Raw genomic sequence first — 26843 nt, 5'->3', positions numbered from 1 at the left:
TCCTGGTCAGGAATTGTGTTCCTGGTGAGGAATTGTGTCCCTGGTCAGGAATTGTGTTCCTGGTGGGGAATTGTGTTTCTGGTGTGGAATTGTGTTCCTGGTCAGGAATTGTGTTCCTGGTGGGGTATTGTGTCCCTGGTGTGGAATTGTGTTCCTGGTGGGGAATTGTGTCCCTGGTCAGGAATTGTGTTCCTGGTGGGGAATTGTGTTTCTGGTGTGGAATTGTGTTCCTGGTCAGGAATTGTGTTCCTGGTCAGGAATTGTGTTCCTGGTCAGGAATTGTGTTCCTGATGAGGAATTGTGTTCCTGGTGTGGAATTGTGTTCCTGGTCAGGAATTGTGTTCCTGGTGAGGAATTGTGTTCCTGGTGTGGAATTGTGTTCCTGGTGAGGAATTGTGTTTCTGGTCAGGAATTGTGTTCCTGGTCAGGAATTGTGTCCCTGGTGAGGAATTGTGTTCCTGGTGAGGAATTGTGTTCCTGGTCAGGAATTGTGTTCCTGGTGAGGAATTGTGTTCCTGGTGTGGAATTGTGTCCCTGGTCAGGAATTGTGTCCCTGGTCAGGAATTGTGTTCCTGGTCAGGAATTGTGTTCCTGGTGGGGAATTGTGTTCCTGGTGGGGAATTGTGTTCCTGGTCAGGAATTGTGTTCCTGGTGGGGAATTGTGTTCCTGGTCAGGAATTGTGTTCCTGGTGTGGAATTGTGTTCCTGGTGGGGAACTGAGCCCAGACCAAAGGGCAGCTCTGTGCTCTGTGCTGGGATGTGCCCTCCTGCTCAGTCCCTGTGTTCTGCATCCTTGCGCTGCTCACAGACTCCTTGGTGAGCTTTGACCTTGAACACAGGATTTTTTGGAGGGGATTGTCCTGGTCTGGGCTGGGCTGGGGTTGATGTTCTCCCTGGCTGGGGCAGTGCTGTGTTTGGAGGGGGCTGTGGGAATGGTGCTGATGACACCTGGGTGGTTTGGATGTTCCTGAGGAGGTTTTGCTTTGCCAGGCTCAGGCAGGGAGGTGCCAGGAGGGTGGGGGGCATGGCCAGGGGAGCTGATCCCACCTGGCCAGAGGGATGTCCCGCAGCGCTGGGATATCACATCCTGCCCAGTGTGAACTGGGAGAGGTGGCCAGGAGCTGCCAGGCACTGCTGGGACAGGCTGGGCATGGCTCAGGCCTGCTGACCCAGGGCATTGGGCACCCCTGGTCCCTCTTGGGTTTTTGCACAGAATCACGGAATTGCTGAGGTTGGAAAAGCCCTCAGAGACCACGGAGTCCAGCCATGCCCAGCACTGCCAGGGCCACCCTGACCTGTCCCCAAGTGCCACATCCACAGGGATTTAAATTTCTGCCGGGATGGGGACTCCCCCCTGCCCTGGGCAGCTGTGCCACATCTGGACAGCTCTTCCCATGAAGGAATTTTCCCAATTTCCAACCTGAACTCCCCTGGCCCAGCCTGGGGCCGTTCCCTCTGCTCCTGTCCCTGCTCCCTGGGATAAGATCCCAAATCCCCCCAGGTGTCCCCTCCTGGCAGGAGCTGTGCAGAGCCACAAGGTTTCCCCCTGATCCCCCTTTTCTCCAGGCTGAGCAATCCCCCTCTCTCTTTTCACTATTATAATTCCATTATTTTCTTTCATGTATTAACCCGTCCTTGAGCCCGGGGTTCATTGCCCTGCACTCCCCTCCCCGGGGGCTGGGGGGGCTCCCTGGGCCCCATTCCCGTGGGATTGAGCCCTGCAGGACCCAGCCCTGCCTGCCAGGAGGGATGGGCTCGGTTTGAGTGCACCAATCCCAGCGGTGGCGCTGGGACAGCGGTGTCACCACGAGGTGGCTCTGCCGGCCCTGCTGCCCTCTGTCCCGCGGCTGCAGAGCCCAAACCCGGGCACACCTCGGCTCCTCTGGCTCTTCCCTCCCTTCCCACACCAGGAATAAGTGCTTGCCTTGCAGCAGGATTTGCTTTAGCCAGAGGCATTCAGGCACTTGGTCAGGTATGAAAGGGGAGATGGAGAGTGTTCCCCACAGCCCAGAGTCCCACAGGGATCAAAGGGAGATCAGCACACGATGATATTTGCAATTTTGGCTCAGATGAAACATTAAACCTTTTCCCTCTCAGAGTCCGTCCAGCCCCATTCCTGCCCCACAGTTACATCACAGAACCCCAGTTACATCACAGACCCAGACTGGTTTGGGCTGGAAGGGACCTGAAATCCCACCCAGTGCCACCCCTGCCATGGCAGGGACACCTCCCCCTGTCCCAGGTGCTCCCAGCCCTGTCCAGCCTGGCCTTGGGCACTGCCAGGGCTCCAGGGGCAGCCCCAGCTGCTCTGCTGTGCTGGGTTTACATCACAAAAGTGGTGCCCACCACATCTGGGCACATCTGTGCCAGCTCTCCCCACCCTCACAGGAGCAATTCCCAATTCCCAATCTCCCATCCATCCCTGCCCTCTGGCACTGGGAGCCATTCCCTGTGTCCTGTCCCTCCATCCCTTGTCCCCAGTCCCTCTCCAGCTCTCCTGGAGCCCCTCCAGGCCCTGCCAGGGGCTCTGAGCTCTCCCTGGAGCTTCTCCTCTCCAGATGAACATTCCCAGCTCTCCAGCCTGGCTCCAGCTCCCTGTGCTGTTGGATCAGGGCTGGGGCAGCTCTGCAGGTGATTTTGAGGCAGAACATTTAAAGGAATGGATGGAAGGAGATGACACTCGTTGTTCAGAGTCACCAGCTGGGTCACACTCTGTCCCTCAGTGTTTTCACTCACATTTTCCTCTCAGTGTCAGCGTTTACAGCTGGGATAAAACCTGCATGGGCACTCCTGCCCCCCAGAGCCCCCCAGAGCCCCCTGTGCCCTCAGGTGAGGCTGGGGCAGGCTGCAGGTGCTGCAGGGACGTGCTGGCCGTGGTGCTGTCCCCTGTGCTCCCCTGGGATTAGGGGCTGCTGCTGGCACTGCCCATTTGCTCCAGATTATCTCTTTAGCCAGCGCTGCCTGAAATTTGTTTATATAAAAACAATCCTTTGATCCACGAGCCAGATGCAAATACTATCTTGTGATTCTGATGAGGATTAGGTAGTTACAACATCTTGACATGGTTTTGGGTTTATGCAATTTAGGCTATGAGGGGAGGAGCCCTGGCCCTGGGCAGGTTGCTGGGTGATTTCACACTGGGACTTCAGCAAACCAAGCTCAGATTGATTTCTCCAAAGGCACTGACCTTCAGAGACTTTAAATAACAGCCACTCCTGCTGGCTGCATTGGTGGGATTTGACCTGGTTTTACTGGAAGCTTGTCTTCCCAAAAAGCTAAAACTGTACAGGGAACCATTTTACCTGCTCTGTGTCCTTCCCAAGGAGAGCCGTGGCACTTCTGATCCTTCTGCTCCTCTGGGAACCCACTTTGGAGGGGTTAATGCATTAATAATTGTGCTGGCATCAGAGTCACTGAGGCTGGCAAAGCCCTCCCAGCCCATGGAGTCCCAGCTGTGCCCAGTGCCCACCCTGTCCCAGCCCAGAGCACTCAGTGCCACCTCCAGGTGTTCCTGGGACACCCCCAGGGATGGGCACTCAAACCTGAGCACCCTTTCCATGGGGAAATTCAATTCCTCCAGACTCTGGAGCATCCCAGCAGCTCAGTTGCCTGTGCAGGGTGCAAGGAGCAGCTCAGAGGAAGGAAAGCAGGATGTGATCATGGAGGGAATTTGGGGCTGTCTGTGCAGGGCCAGGGGCTGGACAGGGATGGTCCCTGGGGGTTCCTTCCCTCTCAGGAGGTTCCATGATTCTGCAGGGCTTATGAAATGTGTGGCTCCTGCAGGAATTCCATGGAATTCCTCAGGGATCTCACTGCAGGACCCTGACACTCCTCCTGTGCTTTGGGCAGCTGTGACTCTGTGTTTAAACCACACTGACCCCGATTTCAGGGGATCCAGGCACTGCCAGGACCTCCCCAGTTTCTGTTTCAGGCCCATTTCTGTTTCAGCCTGGGGAGCAGCCCCAGGGGTCCCTGTGCTGTCCCCAGCCCCTCCAGGAGCATGGAGCTGTGTGGTTTGCTATAAACTGACAAGGTCACGGGGGATTTTTGCAGAGCAGGATGAGCACGGATGGAGCTGGAAATGCTTTTCCTTTGCTTTGCTGAGGGCTGGATTCAGCCCTGCTGTGTCTGAGGGGCCCTGGGAACGTGGCTCTGGTATAAAACTGGGGCTGAGGAGGGGCCAGCAGCAGCTCCAGGTGACTGAGTGTGTGTCTCTTTGTTATTTGTGCAGTGAGCATTTCCTCACTGTCAGCAGAGCTGAGGGCCCGGGGAGGAGCTGGTGCTGCTTGTTCTGCTTCCCTAAAACTGCTCAGGGTCATAAAGTCACAGAATCCAGACTGGTTTGGGGTGGAGGGACCTTAAACCCATCCAGTGCCACCCCTGCCATGGCAGGGACACCTTCTGTTGTCCCAGGGTCACCTTCCCCTGTCCCAGGTGCTCCCAGCCCTGTCCAGCCTGGCCTTGGCACTGCCAGGGATCCAGGGGCAGCCACAGCTGCTCTGGGCACCCTGTGCCAGGGCCTGCCCACCCTCACTGTATAAAACGTCTTCTTTTATATAATCTAAATTCTATATAATTCTTTTTCTATATAAACTAAATCTGCAGCTTCCAACTGCTCCCCTTGCCCACTGCTGCCAAGTTTCCCAAGTTCAGGCTGCAAATCCTGGTGCTGGTTCAGATTTTGGCTCTCAGTGTCAGAACAAGATGGATTCAGTCTCACAGTGAGAAGGATTTTCTGTGCTGGGTTTTGGAATTGGTGATCTTCCACCCTGACCACCCTCCTTAAACCTCCCCTGATCCCTGCTTCAGCAGTATTTGGTGTTTCAGCAGGAATTTCCCCATGGAAAGGGGGCTCAGGCCTCCCTCCTTGCCCAGGGAGGTTTGAGTGCCCATCCCTGGAGGTGCCCCAGGAATTCCTGGGGTGGCACTCAGAGCTGGGGACAGGGAGGGGATCAGGCTGGATTTGGTGATCCCAGAGGGCTTTTCCAGCCTCAGGGATCCTGGGGCTCTGTGGGGGTGCTCAGGGCTGGAATTGGTAATTTCTTGTGTTGGTTTTGGGATCCCCACCAGGTGACAAGGGGGGATCCATCAAAGCTTGGGCTCCATCTTGGAGCTCTTTTCCACCCTCAGTGATTCTGCAGGGTCACAGGGCTGTTGTCAAGGTCTGACTGGGATGAATCCATGCAGTTTAACCCCTGTGTTGATCCCTTGCAGATTCCTCAGCCTCGGGGCCCATGGTGGTGGAGAACGGCGACCACGGGCTGCAGGACCATCACACAGGTACCAACCCTCTGTCTGCTCTCCTCTCTCCTGCCAGGGGCTGGCCTTGCCTCCAGAGAGCTGCCGAGGAACGGGCAGCCAAACAGAGCTTCAGTTTCTTTGGGGTTTAAGGGGTTTCTTGGGTAAAACCTGGATCTGAGATGTTCTCTGTCCAGGGGCAGTGCTGGGAGGGCAGCTGATAGAAATGGCTTTGGAGAGTCCATAACACCACAGGTGACCTGTCCCCTGTCCTGTGACTTCCCTGTGACCCTCTGTGGTGTTTTCCCACATCCCCACCCTTTGGAGTAGTTTTAATTCCCTGCCCTGACCCAGCTGTGTCCTCCCTCCATGGACGTGTCCCCACACCTGCTCCAGCAGTGGCACAGGTGACGCTGAACCTTTGGGACATTTTCCATGGCATCAGGGCAGTTCTGACTGCCAGAAGCTTGTGATGGAACTGGATGAGCATTTCAGACTTGTGCAGAACCTGGAAAAGAATTTTTCAAAGCCTTTCCAGTCAGGCTGAGGTGCTGAGCTTGGTCCTGTTTCAGTCCCAGTCAGTTGTGGGCTCTGCTTCCCTTCCCCCTGAGCCTCTGTGCCTGGGAATTGGTGAATTAAAACACCTCTTTGCTATAATTCCCTTTAGGATTTTAGAGTTTGGTTCAGTGGGAGTGAGTTTCATGTCCTTAGTGAGGGTGGGAATAGAAAAATTGATCTTTGTGCTTCATTTGCCATTGGAAATCTGGTCAAAAGGAATTTGTGCATCTTCTGTAATTCAGTATAAACTGAAATTAAGAACGCTTCTGAACCTTTCTAAGGATATTTCCTCCCTCTTCATTAATACTTCTAACTAAAGGAGTTAGAAATGCAATCAGATTTATGGTCTGAATAATTAAAGGCTCAGGATTTTTGTATTGAGCTTCTGGCTTGTGTTTAAAAAATCCTTTGTTATTTGCCTCACTCTTGCTTTGTGGAGGTTTAACTGTTCACACTAACTGTTAACAACTTTGATCAAAGATACTTTTATGTGTCTGGAGCTTTTTAATTTATTAATATGTTCCCTCTTTGTGGGGTAGAGTTGATTTGTTTCCTTCTCTTGTTCAAGTGTGTCTAAAAGTGACATCAAAGTGGCAGAGCAGGGTGTCAGGATGGGGAGCTGTGGCCATCAAGTTAATTAGGTTTGCCAGAGGAACAGGAGATGTGCATGACACGATTCCTTCATGGCCTCTTTCCCTGCCCCCTTCCCTGTGGAATGCTTTCCATGTTCTGGTTCTGCACGGGAGAGAAGGGAGAAATGCTGAATTTCCACAGGGTGTGCAGGGTTCAGAGCTGCTGCTCTTGGCAAGGCACACTGCAGAGGTGCTGCTGCCCCGAGCTGGATCCCTGGCTCTGAACCACCTCTGCTTCTGGGCTTGTTCTCAGCAGGACCCACTCCCTGTGTCTGAAAGCTGAAATGATTCCTAGGGATGAGAGCAGAGAAATGGAGCAGCCAGGAGGGGACTGAGGCAGGTGATGCTCAGGCAAAGCAGCTGCTGCAAAAACCAGTGCTGAAAGCTGCAGGTTAAAAACCAGTGTTAAAAGTTACAGGTTAAAAACCAGTGCTCAAAACTACAGAGTTAAAAACCAGTGTTCAAAACTACAGGTTCAAAACCAGTGCTCAAACTACAGGATTGAAAACCAGTGTTCAAAACTGCAGGTTAAAAACCAGCGTTCAAAACTACAGGGTTAAAAACCAGTGTTCAAAGCTACAGGGTTAAAAACCAGTGTTCAAAACTACAAGTTCAAATCCAGTTTTCAAAACTACAGGTTAAAAACCAGTGCTCAAACTACAGGTTAAAAAGCTACAGGTTAAAAACCAGTGTTCAAAACTACAGGGTTCAAAACCAGCGTTCAAAACTACAGGTTAAAAACCAGTTAAAAGCTGCAGGGTTCAAAACCAGTGCTCAAACTACAGGTTCAAAAGCAGTGTTGAAAGCTGTTCTTTTTGGGTTTAAGCTGATCCTGGAACACTCCAAGGAGCAGGGTAGTGCAGCTGTTGGCACATCCGAACGTGGCTCTCTCTGGGCTGCAGCTCAGCAGGCACTGCTGGATGTTCCCTTCACTCCTCACATCTAACAAGGTGATGACTGACCCTGTGTTATTGCAGCAGCATCCCGTGCAGCCCTTGGGCTGTGTCTGCAGAGCTGGCATCAGCCAGGCTGGGCTGCTGGCACCCCTTGGCACCGCCACACACCCTCAGGGCAGCCCTGGCAGGGACCCAAACCCTGCAGCTCGGGGCCAGAGCCTCACTGAGCGTTGGATCCTTTTCCCCTGGCAGGGCAGAGCTCAGAGGCTGCTCAGGCTGTGCTTAGGCCAGGCTTTAGGCCAGGCTTTAGGCAGGGAGGGCCTGGCAGCTCTGCCCAGGGCTTGGCAGGGCTGAGCCTGACGTGGCCGTGGCTGCCTGGCCCTGGGGTCTGGGTTTGGGCTCTGCAGAGCTGCACTCTGGGCACATCCCCTGCAGCCCTGCTCTTCCTTAAAAGGAGAAATGGAGAGGCTGGAGCAGCACTGCCAGGGCTGCGGGGCTGGGAGCAGGAGCTCAGTGGGGCTCTGCGGTCCTGCTGGGGGAGCAGCTCTCTGCCCACCTCCACAGGCCAGGGGCAGGGAGGGCTTGGTCAAACCAGCAGCACGTTCAGAACCAAAAATTCAGGGGCAATTTGCAATTTGCAACTCTTTATTGTAGGATAGATGCCTAGAGTTCAAAGGAAATATGCATTTAAAACTAAAACCCAACCAAATTTCTGGAAATAAATCCATCAGGGATGGCCAGGGATGGTTGATGTGGGTGTGCCTCCTGCCCAAGATGCTGTCCAGGCCCGTGGTGGCAGCTGAGAAGCTCCCTGGGGACGTGTCCCTGCTGGATCTGGTGCTTCCCCTGGCTGGGCTGTGCCTCCAGCCAGCCTGATGGCACTTGTGTCCCCAGCAGTGTCACAGAAACACTGTGAGCGGTGCCAGCTGTGCTCCTGGGTGCTGCTCCTGGGCCTGCCGCTGCTGTGTGGTGACAGGGGACAGCCCTGCAGGTGACAGGGACAGGGCCAGCCCTGCAGGTGACAGGGGACAGCCCTGCAGGTGACAGGGACAGGGCCAGCCCTGCAGGTGACAAAGTGACAGCCGTGCAGGTGACAGGGACAGGGCCAGCCCTGCAGGTGACAGCCCTGCAGGTGACAGGGACAGCCCTGCAACAATAAGGGACAGCCCTGCAGGTGACAAAGTGACAGCCGTGCAGGTGACAGGTGACAAGGGACAGCCCTGCAGGTGACAGCCCTGCAGGTGATGAAGTGACAGCCGTGCAGGTGACAGGTGACAAGGGACAGCCCTGCAGGTGACAGCCCTGCAGGTGATGAAGTGACAGCCGTGCAGGTGACAGGGACAGGGCCAGCCCTGCAGGTGACAGCCCTGCAGGTGACAAAGTGACAGCCGTGCAGGTGACAGGTGACAAGGGACAGCCCTGCAGGTGAGAGGGTGGCAGACCTGCAGGTGACAGGGACACAGCCCTGCAGGTGCCAGGTGCCAGCCCCAGCCCCGCAGCCCCCTGGCAGAGCTGTGTGTCCCCTGGCGGGTGTCCCGCTGCGCTCTGAGGTGCTGGGTGTGGTGCAGAGCTGCTCCGTGCTGATGTTTACTAATCACTTGCGCTTTCTCGCCCCTTTCCCCATCCCCTTTCCCTCTCCTACTTCTCCTCCTCTCTTCTATTTTCTCCTCCTAGAAGCCTAGACTGTCTCCTAACACTGGGGCTGCCACTGACACGAGGCCAGTGTCCTTTTCTACCTGCCATTACACTCCTAAACTCTGCAGCATTTTACAGAGCTCTTGCTTTACCTCCTTGGACTTGGCTGTAGAAGAACCAAAGGGTGGCTCCGTCCTGCTCCTCCTCCCTGTGCTCTGCAGTGCTTGTTGAAACCTTCCTCTGTCTGTGTAAGCACAAAGGTGCACCCTGCTTTGGAACTGCACTGTGCCTCTGGTTTGAAATCGCCACCACAGCTCCATTTTTTGGTTTGATCACCTTTAAATTTAATTTCTCTCCGTTTTCATGGTGCTGGATAAGAGAAGGTTTGAGATTTCCAGTTGTGCTTCCATAGTGGATGGGTCCACCATGACTGCAGCTCCCTTGCCTTGTCCCCACACTCCCCACAGCCTTTTAGAGTACCTGCCTTGCTCCTTGCTGCTTTGGAACCCTCTCACACGAGGTTCTGGTCTGTAACAATGTTGTTTTCTTGGGTGGGTTCACATCATTTCAGCGCTTTGTAGAATTGAGAAGCAGATCAGGGAAAACCAGGTGTCCTGAGGTGCAGGTGGATCATGAGGGGTGCATTTTGGGGTCCCAGCCCTTGCCATAGCTGGGAGTATGAAGGGAAGGAACCAGCCCCAAATTCCTGCCTCAGGGAGTGGCTTTGGTGTCACACTCCTTCCCAAAAACCCCAGAAATAAGGAAGGAAATTGCCTTTTTTAACTTCACACCCTTGGCTTCCAGTGGGGAATGAGTCCTTGGATGGAATTTACCTGCCATGAGAAATAATCTGTCCCTGCTGAACTGAGGGGAACAAAAGCACTGAGATGTGATATTGTGCTGAAATATTCCTGACAATTTCCAGCAGCACCAGCAGGAACAGGCCTGGTTTAACCTAAGCCAGAGCTCCAGGAGCCTGTCCAGTGGCATTCCCACTGCCCCACGGAGCTGCAAAGCTTTCCAAAGACAAAGTGCTCATTTTTCCATCAGTAGATGAACCAAAGCATGAAAGGAGGAGATAATTAGAGAGGGAAATGAGAGTTTGAGCTGAGGCAGGCCCAGCCTGGCTTTGGGAGGCGAGGGGCTGTTCTGGGTGAGGAGAACCCTGTGCTGGAGCTCAGGGTGCTTTGCCTGCCACACCTGATGGAAGGATTTAGCTCAACCCAAATGCAGCCTGGGGCTGAACTGCCCAAAGCAAGAGCTGAGAGCTTCACTGGGCTAAAATGGCATTTCCCTGTTGTGAGGGGAGTGCCTGGCACCCCCTGGCACCCCCATGCTGCTGCAGCAGGGTTTGGGTGCAATGGGCAGTGCCAGGGCCGTGCCAGGGCCCGCAGAGCAGCTCTGGGCAGCTCCCCCAGGCCAGGCAGCCTTGCTCTGCAGTTTGTCCCCAGTGGGACTCACATGGCCCGGCTGGGTGGCAGTGCCAGCGCTGAGTCACAGCCTGGCCCTGCACTGAGGCAGGGCCTGGCATGCGCTGCCCACTTTGGTGCCAGGTCACCCCTGTGTGCCCCCCTGAGGAGCTGCCAGCCCTGTGGTGCCAGTGACGCCGGGGTTTGTCCTCCTGGTGCTCATGGCTGTTCCTGGGGACACTCCAGGTCCTGGAGCCCCACTCTGGGCTCTCCCTCCCACCCATGAATTTCAGAGCATCGTTCAAGCTGGGAGTGACCTGAGATCAGATCCAACCTGTGGGCCCCTCCTGGTGTGCTTTCCTTTGGCTTTTTGGTGTCTGTGGCCATAAAAGGAGATTCTTGCCTTCTTGGCTTTCTTTTCAAAGACCTTTTCATAGCTTTTTTTTTTTTTTTTAATGTGATTTTGAAGCAAGGCAGCATCACTTTAACTTGGCTCCTCAATTGTTCCTTCTCACCTTTTGCCTTAAGTGGGCTAAACTCTTGTGCCCTAGAAATAGAGAATAAATAATATAAGACTGGTGTCTGAGGGGTGCATTTGGGGGTCCCAGCCTGTGCCATAACTGGGAGTATGAAGGGGAACATCCAGCCCCAAATTCCTGCCTTAGGGAGTGGCTTTGGTGTCACACTCCTGCCCAAAAGCTGTAGAAGTAAGGAAGGAAATTTCAGATGGAAATATGGAATATGGAAATATGAAATATGGAAGGTTTCAGGTACCTGAATATGACACTTCTCCCACTCCCACAGATGTTTTACCTTATTGAAAGGCAAGAATGCTTTAAAGCCTTGACTTGTAGCCAGGGTGAGGTGGGCAGAGGAGTTTGGGAGCAGCTGCCCATCCTGGGGCTGGGCAGGGCAGGGGCAGCTCCTCCAGCCAGTTTGGCTGTGCCTGCTGCAAACATGGATCACCCATCCCATGCCACCCCATGTTTGTGCCCTGTTCATTTGTAGTGCCATGGGTCACTGGTGGGCAGGGGGGCTGTGGGCACAGGGGGCTGTGCTGAGGGGCTGGGTGATGTTCCTGCAGCACTGCCCCCGAGCTCTGGGTGTGCTGGGGTGGGATCCCAGGGGATGTGGGGAATGGGGGTCTGTGCAGAGTGGGGAATGGGGGCTCTGTGCAGTTTCTGTCCCTGCTGGAAACACCCCAGTGTCCCAGTGGGGGCTGCCTGGGGGTGTCCTGTGCAGCCCCAGGAGAGTTCTCTGCTCACAGCTGGGGCTGTGCTGTGCTCTAACCCCTGTGCTTGCACACCCATGTGTTGTCACTGCTGCTGAGTCGCTCGTTGCAATGCTCTGTATGACGTGAAGCTGTAACTGCTGTGCAATAAACGTCCCTAATAAACATCTCTGACTAACCCCTCCCGAGTTGTTCTGTGCTGGGAGTGTCTGGGGTCCTGCTGCCAGCCCGGGAACGAGTCCTGCAGGGAGTGTGCTGGGGCTGTGCTCTGGTGGCACTGCTGGAAGGGGACATGGCTGCAGCTGGCAGGGGTTGGGAACCTGTCCCTCAAAGCCAGGCGTGTTGTGCAGAGTGTCCCACACCACGTCCTTGTCCCCAGACTGAGGGACAGGGATTGCCTGGGTGCAGCACTCGGGGCATGAGGAAGGGGCTGCATGGTCACACTCAGCTGTGGTCACTGGCTCGGTGTCTGAATGCAGAGCAGTGACAGGAGGGACACTGAGGGGCGGCACCAGCACTGTCCAACCTCCCTGGCACTGGGGCTGGGGCACCCTGGGCACTCTGCTGGTGACACCGAGCTCTTGATGATGGTGACACTGAGCTCTGGATGCTGGTGACACTGAGCTCTTAGTGCTGGTGACACTGAGCTCTGGATGCTGGTGACACCGAGCTCTGGGTGATGGTGACACCGAGCTCTGGGTGATGGTGACAGCTCTGGGTGCTGCTGACACTGAACTCTGGGTGCTGGTGACGCTGGGGAGGCTCCCTGGACCAGGGGCTGGACAGTGCTCAAGGAATAAAGCAGGGATTGATTAAAAGGCCTTCAAAGGATGCGCCTTGGGCAGTACAAGAGCCTGCCTGAGGCTACGCCCAAGATGGACTCCGAGTCACGGGTTGTCATATTTTTATAAGTTTTGGTCCATTTACATACTGGGGTTAATTGTCCAATTCCAGCTCCAGGTTATGCAGCCCCATCCTCCCAGTTTGCTCTCCTCAGTTCACTGTTGTTTGCACTTTTGGGGCCTGAAGCTGGAATGGTATCCTTGGTTCTGGGGCTGGAAAGGGATTGTTTTGTCTGACTAAGCTGTGAGGAGAACTTACTAACACTTTGTATGAAGTTCAGAGTATAATAATAATAATTAATAAATAAATATATATGTATATACTAATATACGCAGAATCTGGAAAATATGGAAGCTGGAACTTAAGGCATGAAGAGATGGGGCTGTGCCAGCCTCAGGCCAAGGGCAAAGTTCTGCACCTGGGCTGGGACAATCCCAAGCACAAATCCAGCCTGGGAGTGAAGGGATGGAGAACACTGAGGACAAAGATTTGTGGGAGAAAAGCATTAAAAAACCCCCCCAGCCCAAACAACCCAACAAAAGCATCCCAAAATCTGTTTATTCTGTGTAGCATTTTGTAAATAGGACAGCTACTGGTGTGTTCTTCTAATCAGAACTGTTCTGCTGGCTTTCCTCTTTACCTGCCTGTGCATTTCCCTCTTGGTGCAAGTTTTTGCTTACAGAGGCTTTTATCCTTCCTGGCTCCAGGCAGAGCTCTGCAGGCTCCTCACAGGGGGCTGCATCCCCGTGCTCACAGCTGGGGACTTCACCTTTCCCTGGCTGCAGGCTAAAAACAGCAGCCAAGTGAATAATTGAGCAGCTTTGCTGAGTTCCTGCGGCTCAGAGCTCTGTGAGAGCCTCCCTGGGCTTTGGGGGCTTGTTCTGGGGGAAGGGGATGTGGCAGCTGGGGGGGACAGAGCCCATCCAGGCAATGTGGAGCCTCCCCAGCTCTGCAGGGGCAGTGGGGGATGAGGGTTTTTCCTGCAGGTCCTGCCGCTCTTTCAGATGAGGAATTTGTGGCTTCCTGCGGCTCAGGAGCTGAGCAGCTGCACAATCTCAGCTCCTGAGCTGCTCCTGAGGCTTTCAAAGAGCACAAAGACATTTCCCAGGTGTTGGAGTGCTGATAAACACTGGGAGTAACACACAGAGCAGCATCTCTGCATCCCTGGCAGTGCCCAAGGCCAGGCTGGGCAGGGCTTGGATCACCTGGGACCACGGGAGGTGTCCCTGCCATGGCAGGGGTGGCACTGGGTGGGCTCAGGATCCTTTGCAACCCAAAGCATCCTGGAATTGTGGCACCTGTGGTGTCAGGATGTGCAGAAGCAGCTCTGGGATGAGGGTGCAGAAGCTGGGGTTTCTCAGGAAGCCAGCACTGCTGTCCCAGTGTCACTGTGTGTCCCCACAGGGCTGCGAGTGTTGGAGCTGCTGCAGCCTGGAATGCCCTGGGGGCTCCTCTGGGGGCTCCAAGGAAAAGCAGGGACCTTTTCTGCCTACAAAATGCTGATTTCATGCTGGCTCTCTCTCAGATGGTGCTTCCCCACCAATCTGCTGCTTGGATTTTCTTTTTTTTTGTTTCAGCCTTGGCTTCTGAGGTGGGATGTCCCTGGCTTGGCTCATTGAATGGGAAATTAAAAGGATTATAATGAAGTCATACATATGTCGAGAAGTCTATTAAAAGCTTAACAGGGAGGCTTAGAGAGGTTTAAAAACTGGGAATACAAACCCTTTCTGTTTTGCAGCGTGTTCAGGAGTTGTTCTAGCAAGGATCTGACAGCTGGGTGAATTAATGGGATCCTCCAAGGCTTGAATTGCCTCAGCAAGTAGCTGGGAGTTAAAATATTCAAGCCATGAACTTTGGAGCTTGTAGCTTGGGTTTAATGTGCTGTTAGTGCACTAAAGCCCCTTGTCTGGGGAGGGGCTGCAGAGCTGGGCAGGCTGGGACCTCCTGGAAGATGTGAACCCTTTTCTCTGCCCCTCCTTTGAACTCGTCAGCCTTCACACCAAATTGGCCTGTCATTTCTCTGAATGTGTTCCTGTGGGACTGGAATGTTTCTGGGCACATCATGAGGCAGCTTTTTAAACTCTTGGTGTTTTCAGGAGGGTTTGAGGCAGGTAGGAGAGACAGAGACAAGGAGGGCTGGCTGACCCTCACTGCTCCTCTTCCAGAGCCCTGCTCTTACCCTGCGCTTACATTACCCAATTTGCCTTTAATTTGTCTCTCTGGACTTCACTGCAGCTTAAAAGATGCTTTTCCCCCTCCTTCTTCAGTGCTTAAAACAACATCATGTTTATTCCCTTGCTTATTCCAGTAGCTCATGGGGAGTCTTTGCAGGGATCCTTCAGATTAAATAGGGAATTTCAATGAGGGGCTTGTGAAAGGAAAATAAACAGCAGCACTGTAAAAGGCACAAAAATGAAGCTTAGTCTAAACCCTTTATCATCACCTTTTTGCTAGGTGGGGTTCGTGGTTTGGCTTCACAATGGGAGTTAATCTCTGCCTTTGATCACTTGGGTAAATATTGAAATATTTGTCTTGGAGCTGTCAGGGTGAGCCTGGATCAGCTCCTGGGCTGACAGCACAAAGAGCAGGGATGAGCTCTGCAGGGCTTCAGCCATTTCCATCCCCATCCCCATCTGCAGGGCTTCACCATCCCCATCTGCATCTGCAGGGCTTCAACCACTGCCATCTGCATCTCCAGGGCCTCTGCCATTTCCATCTCCATGGCTTCATCCATCCTCATCTGCAGGGGTTCAGCCATCCCCATCTCCATCCCCATGGCTTCATCCATGTCCATCTGCAGGGCTTCATCCATCCCCACCTGCATCTGCATCTGCAGGGCTTCAGCCACCTCCATCTGCATCTGCAGGGCTTCAGCCACCTCCTTCTCCATGGTTTCAGCCATCCCCATCTGCAGGGCTTCAGCCATGTCCACCTGCAGGGCTTCAGCTACCTCCATCTGCATCTCCATGGCTTCATCCATCCCCATCCCCATGGCTCCATCCATCCCCATCCCCATGGCTCCATCCATCCCCATCTCCATGACTTCATCCATCCCCATCCCCATGGCTCCATCCATCCCCATCTCCATGACTTCATCCATCCCCATCCCCATGGCTCCATCCATCCCCATCTCCATGGCTTCATCCATCCCCATCTCCATGGCTCCATCCATTCCCATGGCTTCATCCATCCCCATCCCCATGGCTCCATCCATCCCCATGGCTCCATCCATTCCCATGGCTTCATCCATCCCCATGGCTTCACCCATCTCCATGGCTTTGTCCATGCCCCCCAGCAGGGCTGGAGGGGGTCTGGGAGCTGCTGGGTCCCGTTCCCAGCAGAAGCTCCATCAGCAGCTGTGCAGCAGCACCTGCAGCAAGGTGTGGCTGGGCCTGCAGTGTGCTCCCCTCCCTCCCAGCAGGCTCTCCCTTTCCAGCCTCTCTCCCCACCTTTCACTCCTGCTGCAGCGCTGGGTTCTCCTGGTAAGAAGGGATTTGCTGGGGTTTATCCTGCTTACAAAACCCGGGGAGAGTCGTGTGCTGGGGTGGCTTTGCGAGGTCGTGTGACCCGGGCTAAATCCAACCCGGGATAGGAAACTTCCCTAATCCCGCCTCTGCTCGTGGCTCCCTCGTGGGCCTGAGCTCTTTAATCTTCTTCCACTTCAGCCCCATCACTGCAAATAGGGTAAGGCTGATTATATTGTGCATTTTATCTTTTCTAGCTGCACCCCAGCTGTTGTTATCGAGCGTTCTTGTTTCGGGGTGGGTTGGCACCGGGGTAATCTTGGATTAATGGGGCCTTTTTTTTTTGGAAAAAGGAAATTTTATAGTTAAGGAACGTGTTGGTTACTGTGAAGCTGATCAGGAGCTCTTTGGTGGTTGGGCTGAGAGCGGATCTACACCTTGGAGCAAATCTACACCTTGGAGCAAGGGCAGCAAAGGGAAGCTCAGCAAGGCTGAGCAAGGCTGTGGTGCCTCCTCATTAAACCCCACAGAGCTGCTCTCCCTGGAGAGACCTTTGGACAACTTCAGCTCTCTCAGTCCTGCATGAGCAAGTCCCTGAAATATAAATTACATGATACTCAGCAGCAGTCTCCCCTCTCTGCTGCTGTTTTGGTGCAATTTCTGCAGCTGGTTTCCAGCTCTGACCCGTGAAATACTGAGCACACCTTGTGTGCACTTGGTGTGTCTGAAACACTCTGGCTTTTGGCAAGTGTGGCATAAAACCTTCCTGAATTCCTGAGTATCAGCAGGAAAGCTTTGCTGCTTTCTGGAGTTACAAAACTGAAATAATGTGTGAGAGATGCTCAGGATCCTCATCCTCTCCCAGCCCAGGGAGCTGTGCCTGCTCCTTTGGAACATTTCCTCTCCTGTGGGGTAAAGCTGCAAGGCAGGCTCAGTGCACCCTTGGGAATGGTGGCAGATGCTGGGTTGGATGCTTTTTCTAAGTGTGTGCTCCTGATTTTCCATTTGGGGGTAAAAGCTGAGCTCAGCAAGGCAGAGCTGCTCCCTCACCTGCAGCTGCTCCTGCCCGAGGTGGGCTTGGGATTTGTGTGTGGTGGAGGATGAGGCTGTTCCCATAAAGCTGTCCCTTCCTTTGGCAGCAGAAGGAGCCCCTTCCTGGGGGTGAGCAGGCAGGGTCCCTGCTTCCCTTGGCATTAATTAATAGCTGCTAAATAGTGCAGGGTTAACAGCTCCCCTGGGAACAGTCCTGCACCTTCTGGCTGTGGCTGCTTCTGTGGACAATTGATGCTGGAGGCACCTCTGGAATTAGAAGTGACTTGGCAAGGCACAGAAGTGACAGGAGACTGCAGGACACGAGCAGAGCACAGTTCACCACCCCCAAAAAAATATCTGGGAGGGATGTTTGATTCTGTTCTGTCACATAACTTAGGATGCTGTTTAACCTTCTTCCTTGCAGTGAGAGCACACTGCATCTGACTGAATCACGGAGTTGCTGAGGTTGGAAAAGAGCTCCAAGGTCATGGAGCCCCAGCTGTGCCCAAATTGTCCCCAGCCCAGAGCTCTGAGTGCCATGTACAGGTGGCACCTGCAGGGATGGGCACTCCAGACATCCCTGGGCAGCCCCTGCTAAAGTCTAATCACCCTTTCCATGGGGAAATTCCAGCTGATGCCCACCCTGAGCCTGCCCTGAGCCCCCTTTCCATGGAGAAATTCCAGCTGTGCCCACCCTGAGCCCCCTTTCCATGGGGAAATTCCAGCTGTGCCCACCCTGAGCCCCCTTTCCATGGGGAAATTCCAGCTGTGCCCACCCTGAGCTGCCCTGGCCCTGCCTGAGGCCATTTCCCCTTGTCCTGTCCCTGTCCCCAGCCTGACCCCCCTGGCTGTCCCCTCCTGCACAGGTTTGATCTGTCTCTTCTCAAAGAGAATTTCCTGTGGCTCTCTGTGACAAACTCAGCCTGTGCAGGGCCAGGATGAGCCTTGTGGGTCCCTTCCAGCTCAGGATATTCTGTGATTCTGTGAAGTTGGGTTTTCCGTGCCCCCAGTTTGGTCTGGCTTCCTGAAAACCCAGCCTGGCCAAACCCAGTGTTTTTAAACTCCTGGGGATCAGCAGTGACTTGGGTTTCAGAGGGTTGGGAGTTCCCTCAGAGATGTCTGAAGGACTGGAAAACAATTCTGCATTTATTGGGGCCCGGGTTTTTGTGCTTCCAAATCTCCCATCCCAGTGCCAGGCTGGGGAGTGGAATCTGCCAAGAGAAATCATAAAATCAGAATATTCTGGACTGGGAGGGAGAGCCAGGGATCATCCAGCTCCAGGGAGGTTCTGGTCACTGGGCAGCAGTGTCTGATCTGATCTCCAGCACACACAGGTGACAAACTGGGCTGCTCAGCTGAGTCTGTGATGTGCAGGCTGAATGTTTTATCTGAGAAAAGATACTTTTATCTTCATTTCATCAGAGGTTTTGGGTTTCTAGGATTAAAAATGAAAACATTAAGCAAGGGTTGTTTTGGCTCCTCAATCCTCACACTCTAATAACTGGTTATGTTCCTCCAGGAAGAGAATTCCCCTTTTGACATTGCCTTGCCACTTGTCACTTAGCCAACTCTTTATTTACCTTTGTGTCATTTCCTTGTGTCTCCACTTTCCCTAACATTTCCCCTGGCTACAGATAAAAATACTTTGCTTTCAGCTTTGTCAAGCCTTCCATGCTCTGCCTGGAAAAGCTGTGATGTTCCATCTCCTACATTAACACTCTCCTGCTTCCCAGTGATGCAAACAGCTCTTTCTAAATGTCACTCATGGGCAGTTTTGCAAGATTTTAGGGGCTCTGTGTCTCAATTTTACAACCAAAATTAATGAGTCTGCTTTAAAAAAAATCTGCAATTTTGTGAGCATAACTGAAAGTTTCAGGTAGTTTTTGGCAACTCTGTATTGTACCAAAGACAATCTGAGATTCAATAGGAATGGGAATCTGATAATCATGGAGAGATCCAAATTAGAGTTGCTCCATTTTGTAGCAGAGAGTTGAGGAAGATGAGATTTACCTGGCCAGACTTTCAGCTAAAAACACATAAATGTAGATATAAATGATCTTATGAGAGGTTTCAGGTGGCAGTTTTATTTCCTCTGGTGATTTTAGAATTGCTGCTCACAGGGGTCACATCAGATTTTTACCTTCTGAGTCTTGTGCTGCTTTTCTGTATCAGGGGTGACTGCAGTCCTGCTAAAATCAGGTTTCAGCATTAAACCTCTGTGAATTGAAGACAACCAGAAGTTCAGCAGGGCCTGAAGGGGCTCCAGGAGAGCTGGAAGGGACTGGGGACAAGATATGGAGGGACAGGACACAGGGAATGGCTCCCAGTGCCAGGTGGGATATGGGGAAGGAATTCCTGGCTGGGAGGGTGGGGAGGGGCTGGGATGGGATTCCCAGAGCAGCTGTGGCTGCCCCTGGATCCCTGGGAGTGCCCAAGGCCAGGCTGGACAGGCTTGGGGCACCCTGGGACAGTGGGAGGTGTCCCTGCCATGGCAGGGGTGGCACAGGATGATCCTGGAGGTCCCTCCACACCCAAACCATTCAGGGGTTTGTTCTCATCTGTTTGGTGCTGAATTCCAGTCTGAAGCCATACCCCCCGAGGGACCTGGAGAGCGGGAATTGAGGGCTTTGTCCCTTGTTGGTGTCTCTGGAGTCACCCCCAGCTGCCCTGTGCCAGACCCGTCCTGCAGCCTGTCCCTGTGCCAGCGGTGTCGGTGGCACCGTCTCATCCCCCTGGGCACGGGGCTGGCTCTGAAGGTGACACTGTGTGTGCTGTGCTGTGCTGTCCCCAAGCCCAGGGGACACGTCTGGGCTGGCTGGGCCCTGCAGGGTGAGCAGGGCTGGGAGCAGCTCCCAGAAGCCTGGAAATGTCCTCTGGTGTCAGCGTCAAACGCGGCGCCGCCCGCGCTGTCAGCTCCATCTAGGTGAGACAGTTCAGTCCCAGAGCACGGATCTGGGCAAGAATTCACTTTTCCTTTCCTTCCATCCCATGCCCGTGGTGGCCAGGTGGGAGATCCCATGGAACAGCCCTGCTCTGAGGTGAGCTGCTCCCTCACATGCCAGGTTGAGTCTCTCAGGGCTCGTCCACAGGAATGAAAGCATTTTATTTCCTAGATTTTCAGAGGAAAATCAAATTGACAGGGTTTGTTTCAAAACATCAGAAACTCCTTAGTGAGGAATTAAAGAATTCCTAGAAAACTGGCTGCCTCTCTGCAGGGCTGTAAATTAGAATGATTTCAAAAGAGCACAGACAGCGTGTCATCTTCCTCATTCTCAAGCAGAAGCTGCCTGAATAAACAGTAATAGAATTGTAGATTCTTCTGGTATTATGTAAATGGCTTCATGCTTTGATGTCCCTCGTGTCATTAGTTTGACACTAGCTGGAATTAATGGCCATAAAACTCTATTACAAACGTGGCAGAGAGATTTCTCCTGACTGCCTGTGATTCCTCCTGTGAGCTCGCTGCCTGTGCCGCGGGATTGGGGAAGCTGAAAGTAGGTCAGGGTGATGTGTGTGAGCAGGGATGCTGGAATCACAGCCACAAACAAACAGCACTCAGTGCTGAAGGGAAATCTGCTATTTTAAGCCCTTATTTCCATTATCACCATCTCATTCTGCACAACAAGCATGTGGGGGGGTGTTGGGGCCGTGCACCCACAGATGGGATCCAGGAAGGAGGAGGAAAAATACAAATGAGTGTATGGAGATATATGTGTGTGTGTATGTGTGTGTTTCAAGGGTGTCAGTAAATACTGTCACTTCTGAATGGCTCCTCTCCATCTCATGTGAGGCAGAGTGAAAGTGCCAAAATATGTAGGTCAAGAGAAATGAAGTATTTTGCATCCAAGCAGCAATCAAGTGCTGGAATTCCAGGCTGGATGCACTGGTAGGGTGTGGTGGAACGTGGGGCAGGATTATGGGGATGATTTCCAGAGTTCCCACACTCCTGCAATATTTATAATTCATTCCTCATCCTCAGAGGGGCTCCCTCACTGACAGCTCTTGGGGACAAGTGTGGGCTCCCAGCCTGAGCTGAAGATTGGGATGTTCTGAGCCTGGAGAAGGGTTAATCATGGAGCTTCCCTAGGGACTGCTGCCTGAGGAAAGCTGGGAAACAAGGAATGTGATAGGATTGGCTGTTTTCACAACATGAGCAGGAGGGAGGAAAGGGCAATAAATTCAAACTCACCTTGGCAGTCAGGGATGGCAGGAGTTAAACCTGTTGGGAAGGTGAAGTGCTAAAAAACTAATGGAGGGAAGTGATTTGTATGGGGAGGAAAGGCACTCACAGACCATCTCCAAGGAGGCTGTGGCAAATGCTTTTAAGAGCCTGGAAAAAAAGGAGGAAATTAATAAAAATGGAAGAGAGGACTTAGAGCTGGGGAGATTTAAGGACTGCCCAGATTATGGTGCACAGTGATTTACAAGCACTGAAGTGCACGAGTCAAAGGAAGAGGATTTCCAGTTTATTAGAGATAAGAGAAGGGTTGAAGAAAGCTCTTAAATGGAGATGGAGGGGAAAGTGATGCACAGGAGGCTGCAGGGTTCAGCCCTCAGCCTGCTTTAGTTCTGGTTGTTATCATTTGATAAGGATTAGAGCACAGGCTCCTTCCAGGGCAGGGAGCAGCACTCAGGGGTGGGGATGGGTGTTCCAGCTGATGGACAGGGCAGGCACCACCCAGATGTGTGAAGGATTATTAATTGGTAACCTAGTTCATTAACAGATATCAGGACAAGTGCTGACACAGCCAGAGAGAGCCAGCTGGAGGGATAAAAGTGTGAGGGGGCAGCAGATGAGGTGTAGCTACAGCCTGGTGCAGTGAGGATGTTTTCTTCATGTATTTTATGTGCTGTAAGTTTTGAGAAGAGTCAGAGTTTTGTGCCCTCCTCAGCCTGAGGAGCAGCTCCTGCAAAGTGCTGTTAGTGGGTCAAGTGAGCTGCTGTGTGGACCTTGTTCTTCCTCGTGGTTTGTAAATATTGACTCTCCAAGGAGCACACTTGGAGCTCGTGATCCCCAGCAGAGTCTGTAAGTGCTGCTTTTTCTTCTTTTTGTTTTCTTCCCTGGCCCTGGCTGCATTTAAAAGAAGAATGCAGGTCCTGGCTGGTGCCAGGGAGGATCTGGGGTTTGCAGCAGCAGCACAGGGAGCAGGGGCCGTGTCCTGTGGGGTGATGGGCGTGGGAGTGGGCACTGCCCCAGCTGCTCCTGCCAGGGCCGTGCCAGGCAGGGGAGTCACTGTGGGACGTGGGGAACGTGTGCTGCCTGCTGAGCCCCGGGAGGGCAGCTCAGGTACCCGGTTCCACTGAGAGAGCAGGGCTGGGCTGCTCTCGGTGCTGGGGCACAGCAGCAGGAAGGTCCTGGCCTGCCTCGGGATCAGGAGTGCTTTGTGCTCAGCTGAAGAGAATCCTGCAGCTCTGCTCTTTATGGTAAATGTGCTTGGGTATCACAAGGATAAAGCTTAGGGGAGGTTTGGGTACCGCATCATCATCAGTGGGAAGGAAGGGATATTTTCTTTCTGGAATTTTGCTGGCTATTTATTCCTCAGGTATTTTTTTTTTAATTTCACTCTGTGGCTCTTAGGTTTCTTGGGAGCAGGAGACACTTTGCAAGTGCCATTCCTGTGTGCAGACTGGCAGCAGATGGTGGTTTGGCTGCTCTTCTGTGTTTGTGGTGTCCTGAACCCTCTGCAGGTGTTGGCATCGGCCCAGGCTGCAGCTCAGGATTCCCTGAACTGGGTCTGGTCCCAGCCCAAAATCTCAGCTGGGCTGGAGGGTATCCCTGGGCCTCCTGTGAGCAAGAGCAGAACCTGAGTCATGGGATGGTGTGGGAAGGGACCTCACAGGGTTCCATTCCTGCCGTGGCAGGGACAGCTCCCACTGTCCCAGGCTGCTCCAAGCTCCAGCCTGGCCTTGGGCAGTGCCAGGGGCTGGAATCCACAGCTGCTCTGGGCACCCTGGGCCTGTCCCCTGCTCCTGAGCCCCAGGGAGTCACACACACCTGGGAGGCACCAGAGCACATTGTCCAGCTCACAGCTGCCCCTGCTCGCCTTCCAATCCTCGGGTTCCCTGGCTGGGCCTGGTGAGTCTGGTGATGTTTGCTCATCCCACCCCTTCTCCAGAGCCTCAGAGGAGATCTGTGTCCCTGTCCTAGAGGCTGCTTCAGTTTTCCTGGGGGAAGGGAACTTCAGACCTGCCTGCCTTGAAAGCCCTGCAGGGTGACAGTTCCTGTGTGAAAGGTCTGAGCAATCCCAGCAGTGACCTTTGAGCAGGAGTCCTTGTGCTGCTCCCTCTGTGCTGTGCCCTTGTGCAGGGCTGCTGCTCTCAGTCCTGCCCCTCCTGAGCCTGGCTTAGTGTGGAGCCCAGGCAGGCTTCTCAGGGCTGAGATCTGCCCCAGCTCTGTTCCACTGAGGGGCTGAGGCTGGAACTGGAGCCTGGGCAGCTCCTCAGGGCTTAGATCTGCCCCAGCTCTGCCCCATTGAGGAGTGAGGCTGGGACTGGAGGCCAGGGAGGCCCAGGGAGGCTTCTCAGGGCTGAGATCTGCCCCAGCTCTGTTCCACTGAGGGGCTGAGGCTGGAACTGGAGCCTGGGCAGCTCCTCAGGGCTTAGATCTGCCCCAGCTCTGCCCCATTGAGGAGTGAGGCTGGGACTGGAGGCCAGGGAGGCCCAGGGAGGCTTCTCAGGGCTGAGATCTGCCCCAGCTCTGTTCCACTGAGGGGCTGAGGCTGGAACTGGAGCCTGGGCAGCTCCTCAGGCTGAGATCTGCTCCAGCTCTGCCCCACTGAGGAGTGAGGCTGGGACTGGAGCCCAGGCAGCTCCTCAGGGCTGAGATCTGCTCCAGCTCTGCCCCATTGAGGAGTGAGGCTGGGACTGGAGCCCAGGGAGGTTCCTCAGGGCTTAGATCTGCTCCAGCTCTGCCCCACTGAGGAGTGAGGCTGGAACTGGAGCCTGGGCAGCTCCTCAGGGCTGAGATCTGCTCCAGCTCTGTTCCACTGAGGGGCTGAGGCTGGAACTGGAGCCTGGGCAGGCTTCTCAGGGCTGAGATCTGCTCCAGCTCTGCCCCATTGAGGAGTGAGGCTGGGACTGGAGCCCAGGCAGCTCCTCAGGGCTTAGATCTGCCCCAGCTCTGCCCCACTGAGGAGTGAGGCTGGGACTGGAGCCCAGGGAGGCCCAGGGAGGCTCCTCAGGGCTGAGATCTGCTCCAGCTCTGCCCCATTGAGGAGTGAGGCTGGAACTGGAGCCCAGGGAGCTCCTCAGGCTGAGATCTGCCCCAGCTCTGCCCCACTGAGGAGTGAGGCTGGGACTGGAGCCCAGGGAGCTCCTCAGGGCTGAGATCTGCCCCAGCTCTGCCCCACTGAGGAGTGAGGCTGGGACTGGAGCCCAGGGAGCTCCTCAGGGCTGAGATCTGCCCCAGCTCTGCCCCATTGAGGAGTGAGGCTGGGACTGGAGCCCAGGGAGCTCCTCAGGGCTGAGATCTGCCCCAGCTCTGCCCCACTGAGGAGTGAGGCTGGGACTGGAGCCCAGGGAGCTCCTCAGGGCTGAGATCTGCCCCAGCTCTGCCCCATTGAGGAGTGAGGCTGGGACTGGAGCCCAGGGAGCTCCTCAGGGCTGAGATCTGCCCCAGCTCTGCCCCACTGAGGAGTGAGGCTGGGACTGGAGCCCAGGGAGCTCCTCAGGGCTGAGATCTGCCCCAGCTCTGCCCCATTGAGGAGTGAGGCTGGGACTGGAGCCCAGGGAGCTCCTCAGGGCTGAGATCTGCCCCAGCTCTGCCCCACTGAGGAGTGAGGCTGGAGCTGGAACCCAGACAGGCTCAGGGAGCTCCTCAGGGCTGAGATCTGCCCCAGCTCTGCCCCACCGAGGAGTGAGGCTGGAGCTGGAGCGTTCCCTGAGTCAGGCTGGAGCAGTGTAAATTTGGAAACAGCCCTTTCAGGGGAAATTGCCGTTCCCTGCTCAGAGGGAGGGCTGACAGCACTGCGGGTCACAGCTCTGCAAACTGCACTGTCACTGCTCCATGGTGCCAGCACAGGGACACTGCCCTGCCTGGCTGGCACCAGGGAGGGGCTGCCATCCCCCAAACCTCCCTGGGGCTCCTGCCAGGCTGCTCTGGGACCCAGGAGCTGCTGTAGGGCATGGAAGCAGCACAGCTCGGTGGGAGAGCTGATGGAAGCTCAGGTGACCCCTATTTTACACCATTTTGTCACATCAGTCCCAGCCCTGTGTGCTCGTGGCTCTGGGATCTCCTGCTCAGGAGCTGGGGCCAGGCTGGCACAGGGAGGAGGAGGAGGCTCCAGCTGGTGCCACAGCTCAGCCTGGAGAAAAGGGGACTCAGGGGGGACCTTGTGGTCCTCCAGAACTCCCTGCCAGGAGGGGACAGCTGGGGGGGTCGGGCTGTGCTCCAGGGAACAGGGACAGGAGCAGAGGGAGCGGCCTCAGGCTGGGCCAGGGCAGGGTCTGGGTGGGCACAGCAGGAATTTCCCCATGGAAAAGGTGCTCAGGCTTTGGCAGGAGCTGCCCAGGGAGGTTTGGCGTGCCCATCCCTGAAGATGTCACCTGGAGGTGGCACTCAGAGCTCTGGGGACAAGGTGGGCATTTGGCACAGGGTGGGTTTGATGATCTTGGAGAGCTTTTCCAGCCTGGATGATTGCAGGGTTCTGGGGTCTCTGGGGCTCTCCCTGTGCCAGCACAGTGGGATCTGGACAGGTTCCTGTGCCCACTCCTCACTGTGATCCCTTTGCCTCAGAATTGAGTTTATTTCAGCTTCACACGTTTCAGGCAGGGCAGCCTGGGCAGGGTGTCCCAGACCTTGCTCTGGATTCTCCTCCCCAGCTCTGGGGCAGGATGCAAGGCCAGGGAATGGGGCAGGGACTCAGCTGCCTCTGCCCTGGCACTGCTGCCCTGGCGTTGCTGCCCTGGGCTCTCCACAGGAGATGAGATGGTCTCTGCATCACCTGCTCCTCGCCCTGGGCCTGCTGAACAGCTCTGGGGGGTTTTGCCTGGCTGTGGATGGAAATATTCCCTGCCAAGGATGTGCAGAAGGCTCCTGGCTTTAGGAAGGAAACCCAAGTGAAACAGAAGTGTCTCAGTTGTGCCACTGGGCTGAGAAAATCCAAACAAAAAGTCCAAGCTGGGGCACTTCCACTGTCCCAGGTGCTCCAAGGTCCAGTGTCCAGCCTGGCCTTGGGGACTTCAGGGACCCAGGGACAGCCACAGCTGCTCTGAGAATTTTGTACCAACCTTTCCCCACCCTCCCAGCCAGGAATTCCCAATTCCCAGTCTCCCATCCAGCCCTGCCCTCTGGCACTGGGAGCCATTCCCTGTGTCCTGTCCCTCCATGCCTTGTCCCCAGTCCCTCTCCAGCTCCCAACACCTGGAGTATTTCCAGTGTGGTGTAAATAAGTCTTTAGTGAGCCTTTTGTTTAAAAACAGAGCTTTGGGTGCCTTTGTTGTTACCAGATAAGTCTATTATTAACAGAGGTTATTACCAGATGAATCTGTTATTAACAGTGTTATTACCAGATGAGTCTGTGCAGGCTGGCTCCAGGTGAGGTGGGAGCTGGGCTGTCCCATGGTGCAGGGCACTGAGGAGTAAATGTGAGCAGTGCTGAGGATTCCCCACTCCCTGGTGTTCCCAGTGGGGAGCAGGAGCAGCAGGACAAACATGGAGCAGTTAGAGCACAGCTGGTTGCTCTCTGCACCTCCCTGCTTCCACCCCCCAGTCCATGACAAAGCAATTGCTGCCAAAATTCCCTCTGGGAAGGAGAAGTAAGGAAGGGAAAAAAGCTGGACAAGAAACTGTAGCAGCTGCATTTTTTTTTCCTTGTAGATTTTTTTTTTTTACAAGGCAGAACATGAACCTTGTGTTGAACTTTCAAGTTACTGACTTTGCATCTCTGAAGTTTGGAGATAGTGGT

At 54.3% G+C, this 26843-nt stretch overlaps 1 protein-coding gene across 1 annotated transcript in view; it reads left to right on the top strand.

Moving 5' to 3' along the window:
- Positions 1-26843, top strand: part of LOC128935226 (microtubule-associated protein 4-like) — a 109428-nt gene that overhangs the window by 57860 nt on the left and 24725 nt on the right. Inside the window, exon 3 of the mRNA XM_054273373.1 lies at positions 5215-5280. Coding sequence (XP_054129348.1) covers positions 5215-5280 — 66 coding nt within the window. The remainder of the gene's footprint in view (positions 1-5214; positions 5281-26843) is intronic.

The sequence above is a fragment of the Melozone crissalis genome, unplaced genomic scaffold (assembly GCF_028551555.1).
Source record: "Melozone crissalis strain CALT ecotype California unplaced genomic scaffold, PUWL_Pcris_2 ptg000016l_1, whole genome shotgun sequence".
Lineage (NCBI taxonomy): Eukaryota > Metazoa > Chordata > Aves > Passeriformes > Passerellidae > Melozone > Melozone crissalis.
Note: the sequence above shows the minus strand (reverse complement) of the source record. Positions and strands in the feature narration are given on the sequence as shown.